Here is a 4838-nt window from a genome sequence, read left to right on the forward strand (position 1 = left end):
CTGGCCACCGCAGCCTCCACCTGCTGGGCTCCGGCGATCCTTCCGCCTCAGCCTTCTGAGTAGCCGGAATTACAGGCGTGCACTACCACGCCCGGCTAATTTTTTGATTTTATTATAGAGATGAGGTCTTGCCTGCCCAGGTGGATCTCGTACCTGCGGGCTCAGGCAATCTATTCACCTCAGCCTCCCAAAGGCGCGGGATTACAGGCTGAGCCACCGAACCCGGCTCGCTTTTCACATATATGTACTGTGGTTCAAATATAAAGTACCCATTCCTCTATATTAGCCCAATTAGCTTGTATATCATTGAATGATTTGCTGCCCATGTATTCCTCTTAGTAAAGTGTAGTTATGATGAGATTACAAAGGTATTTTTAGTTTGCTATTATGGGCAGTATTTTCTAATTTAAAATATATAAGCTTCTATACATATACATACATATACATGCATAAAGATGATGAGTGGTTCTGTATGTTGCTAGTAACAAGTTAACTTCATAATATTTATTTTGTTCTTCTCTGGTTGTCAAATTAGCAAATATGGTCTTCTGACTAAGTAGGACATGGTCAAAATACTTGGGATCTCAGCTATAAAGGAAGTGATGGCCAGAATATATATAAATTTTGACTTATGATAGGCATTTTAAATTTATATTTATTTACTTATTTTGAGTAAAGGTCTCACTGTGTCACCCGGACTGTAGTGCGATGTCATGGGCATGGCTCACTATAGCCTTGACTTCCTGAGCTCAAGTGGTCATTTCACCTCAGCCTCCCCAGTAGCTGAGACTACAGGTGCGTGCTACCACACCTGGCTAATTTTTTTATTTTTGTAGAGACAAGATCTTACTGTGTTGCCCAGGCTGGCCTCAGACTCCTGGACACAAGCAGTTCTCCCGTCTTGGCCTTCCAAAGGGCTGAGATTACAGATGTGAGCCACCCTGCCCAGTGAGCAGGTATCCTTTAACAATATTGAGAGAGCTTGAAACTTTTGCTTGAAAGAGATGCTTAGGGAGAAAGTAATGACTGTTTTCAAATGTTGAAAGGATGTTTTATACAAGATAGAGTGGATTGTTTGGAGTTTCATAATTAGTTAAAGGTGTTCATAGACCGTTTCTCTAATTCTCTACTAGAAAATTCTTCCTCATATTTCAGAGACAGTTAATCTGAGTGACTGCTCATGCTATGTGGTAAACAGAGAATTTCTGCCTCTTGCCATACCATTCTGGGGAGGTGTGGCAGCAGCACAAAGCTGACTGGGGAAACAGAACAGTGACAAAGATTGACTATTAGAGTATGTAAAGTAAAATTTTCTTACATACTTAGACTGTTCAGTATGTTTACAGAGAAGAATGTTTTTATGCATTACTTTTAGCACAGATATTTAAGGATAGAAGTTGTTTTTATTGCTGAATCTTCAGTGCCTAGTAAGTACCTGGTATATGTAGTGGGGGCTGAAATGTTGGTTGAGTAAACGTATTGAATAAAGAGAGGTGCGCTGGGATGTCTCTTATGATAACCACCCCCTTAATGTGGTGCTTTTCCAAAATAACTGTCTCCAAAGCTGCAAAATTTAGCATGTTAGTATCTGTACCTCTGGTTTTAAGGAAGAAAACAAGTTCTCTACTGCCTTCCTACTTTTCTTTTGCCTTTTCCTGTCAGTCCCTCTAAGACAAAGTGACAGTAATGCTTTTTTGATTTAGAAATCAAATTTTACTTAGCTGCTAAGTGAGCAAGCTAGAACAATAATAACAAAAATATGGTAATCCAGGACTACCTAGGACTTTGGACATCCTCTTTATAAAATAAAATGGTAAAGTGGTCAAGCTAGATTAAAGGGTAAAAAAATAAAATCTTGTTTATAGTAATCTAAAATGCAGGAAATTCAAATGGATTAAAGCAGGCATTGTCAGAAATTCAGTTTTTAGTAGATTTCAAAACTTTGAAAGACACAGTGCATGAAGTTAATCAGTCAAAAAAACCTGCGATTTCAAAAAAATATTAAGGTTAGTAAAAACATTTTTAAAAATATGAAATCTAGGACTTAAGATAACTAATTGGAGCTACTGAACAGATAGGACTGTATAGGTAAAAAATGTCAAGAAAAGCACATAAAGTATTAATGTTCTTCCGAATATTAATTTCTTCTCTGGAAAAACCTCTGTAGAAATGTTGTTGCAGAGGCAACCCTGAACTTAGGTGATATTTTTTAGCTGTCTTTTTAAAAGTTAAATTTAAAAATCATAATTGATGTAATAATTATACATATTTATGAGTTGCAGTGTGGTATTTCAATGCAAATATACAGTGTATAATGATCAAATCAGGGCAATTTTTAAAAGTTGATTTCATAAAAATTCAACTATCTTTTTTTAGTGATTCCGTAACTTAAGAGCTTGATCACAGACACCACCTTGCTGGATTGTCCCATTTTATTTCCTATTGCTCTCCAGTGAGTCTGCATTGAAAGCATGTGACTCATAAATCCAGTTAGTAAAAAGATGATCATTGTAATAGTGATAGTCCTAGCCAGGCGTGGTGGTTCACACCTATAATCCCAGCACTTTGGGAGACTGAGGTGAGAGAATTGCCTGAGCCCATTGGAGACCAACCTGAGAAACTTGGTGAGACCTCATTTTTACAATAAATCAAGAAAAATTAGCTGGACATGATGGTGCATGCCTGTAGTTCCAGTTACTTGGAGGGCTGAGGCGGAAGGATCACCTGAGCCCAGCAGGGCGAGGATGCGGTGGCTATGAGTGTGCCACTGCAGGGCAGCCCAGGTGAAAGAGTGAGAGTCCAACTCAAAAAAAAAAAAAAAAGGAAGAAATATACTTGTTTTTAATTCATTTGCTTAGCAAACATCTGCTGAGTCACCACCATGAGCCAGACACTAAACTAATTGCTGGGAAGGAAGTGATATGACCTCTAACCTCACTTTCTTCAGACAGTTGTGCAAATGTCACCTGTTAGACTTCCATGGCTATTTCATAAAAACAGTCCTGCCTTTCCCTCTCCCTCTCCTACTCACTCTGCTTGTTCTCCATAGCGCTTATCACCAGCTCTCATATTACTTGTTTCTTCTTAACATTTTCTCTCTCAGTTGGAATGTAGAGCAGAGACTTTGTTTTATTTCTTTCTTAAAACCCAGAACAGTTCCTGGCATGTATACACCTAGTGGATATATATATGTATAGGACACAGCCTCTGACTTCAAGAAGCTCCTAGTCTGGTGGAAGATGAAAGTGTAAAATAATTATATAAGTACAGAAATAAAGGTATGCACAATTGTTGCAGGATCACAACACAAGGAATCATTTAACCTCCTGCGAAGGGTCTTCCCAGGTGGAATGTCCATTGATAGATGAATAGGATTTTATCAGGAGGAAGCAAGAGCAGCATTCCAGAACAGATTTCAGGGACATTTACCTAGATTTGGTGGAAAGATTTGAGGATGGATTGTATGTCACCAGTTAAGGATGACTTATGGAAGAGTATGCTTACCTTTTCTGACTTGAGTGACTGGATAGATGAAGGTGTCATTAACTAAAGGACATTGGAGAAAAATATATCTCTCCTTCCTTCAGGAAAATGAATTGAGTTTAGGATAAGTTGCGTTTCTGGTATCTGTAGAATGTTCAGTACCCGGTTGAAAATTTGAGTCTAGAGCTCATAGAGACTCATGATGGCTCATGCCTGTAATCCCAGCACTGTGGGAGACCACGGTGGGAAGATCACTTGAGGTAGGAGTTTGAGACCAGCCTGGGCAAAATAGTGAGATCTTGTCTCTGAAAAAATAAGAAATAAATTATCTGGGCACGGTGGCACATGCCTGTAGTTCTAGCTATTCAGGAGGCTGAGGTGGGAGGATCAGCTGAGCCCAGGAGTTTGACGATACAGTAAACTGTGATCACACCATTGTACTTTAGTTTGGGCAACAGAGACTGTCTCCAAAAAATAAAAAAAGAAGAAAATAGATTTGAAAGTTATTATTGAATATGTTAGAATTAAGTCCTAGGCATAAATGAAACTATTCAAAGACAATGAAGACATATAGGATAAAGTTAGGAATAGAAAAAAAATCTCAGAGATGGTCAGAGAAAGAAGAATCCGAAAGGAATTCTGAGGATAAGTAGTGGAAAGATACAACAATGACCAGGAATTGGTGATTTGCTAAATTAAGGGTGAGTGGGAACCTTGTAATTTGTCATAAGAGAATTCCTGAGGATTGGGACTTAAATTTAAAAATCACAAAATCTACTGAACAGGACCTGACAAATGGCAAATTGGTAAAGTTACTGAGGACACTTTTAGTGCAGAAGACAGAAGGGATAAGGAAAGCAAATCTCAGTGGACTGGAAAAGTGAACCTCAGTGAGGATGAGGGTGGTGTGGTTGAAGACTTTGGCCCCCCGGGGATATTTGTTAATGTCTGAGAAACCCTGAATTACAGGTAAATGATAAAGACTGTACTTGCAAGAAGTATGAAAATGAAGGTTATAGATGATAGCTATGTGGGAGAGTGAGAGAGACTGTTGTTGTTGAGTGGAGTTCTCAGTGTTGCCATGGCATGATTGTACAGAGGTCTCACTCTGTACAGTGGCATGATTGCGGCTCACTGCAGACCTTGACTTTCTGGGCTCAAGCGATCCTTCCACCTCAGCTTCCTCAGAAGCTGGAACTATAGCTGTGCCATCATGCCTGGCTAATCTTTTTGTTTTTTGTAGAGACAAAGTTTTGCTATGTTGCCCAGGCTAGTCTCAAACTCCTGGGCTCAAGCAATCTTACTGCTTTGACCTCCCAAAGTGCTGGGATTACAAGTGTGAGCCACCACACCCA

At 39.3% G+C, this 4838-nt stretch overlaps 1 protein-coding gene across 1 annotated transcript in view; it reads left to right on the plus strand.

Annotated features, from left to right (window-relative positions):
* Positions 1-4435, plus strand: part of LOC103251153 (rho GTPase-activating protein 21-like) — an 80273-nt gene extending 75838 nt beyond the window's left edge. Inside the window, exon 5 of the mRNA XM_008049753.1 lies at positions 4269-4435. Within this exon, the coding sequence (XP_008047944.1) occupies positions 4269-4435 (167 nt within the window). The remainder of the gene's footprint in view (positions 1-4268) is intronic.
* The last annotated feature ends 403 nt before the right edge of the window (positions 4436-4838 follow it).

The sequence above is a fragment of the Carlito syrichta genome, unplaced genomic scaffold (assembly GCF_000164805.1).
Source record: "Carlito syrichta isolate Samal-C Ts95f unplaced genomic scaffold, Tarsius_syrichta-2.0.1 Scaffold136508, whole genome shotgun sequence".
Taxonomy (NCBI): domain Eukaryota; kingdom Metazoa; phylum Chordata; class Mammalia; order Primates; family Tarsiidae; genus Carlito; species Carlito syrichta.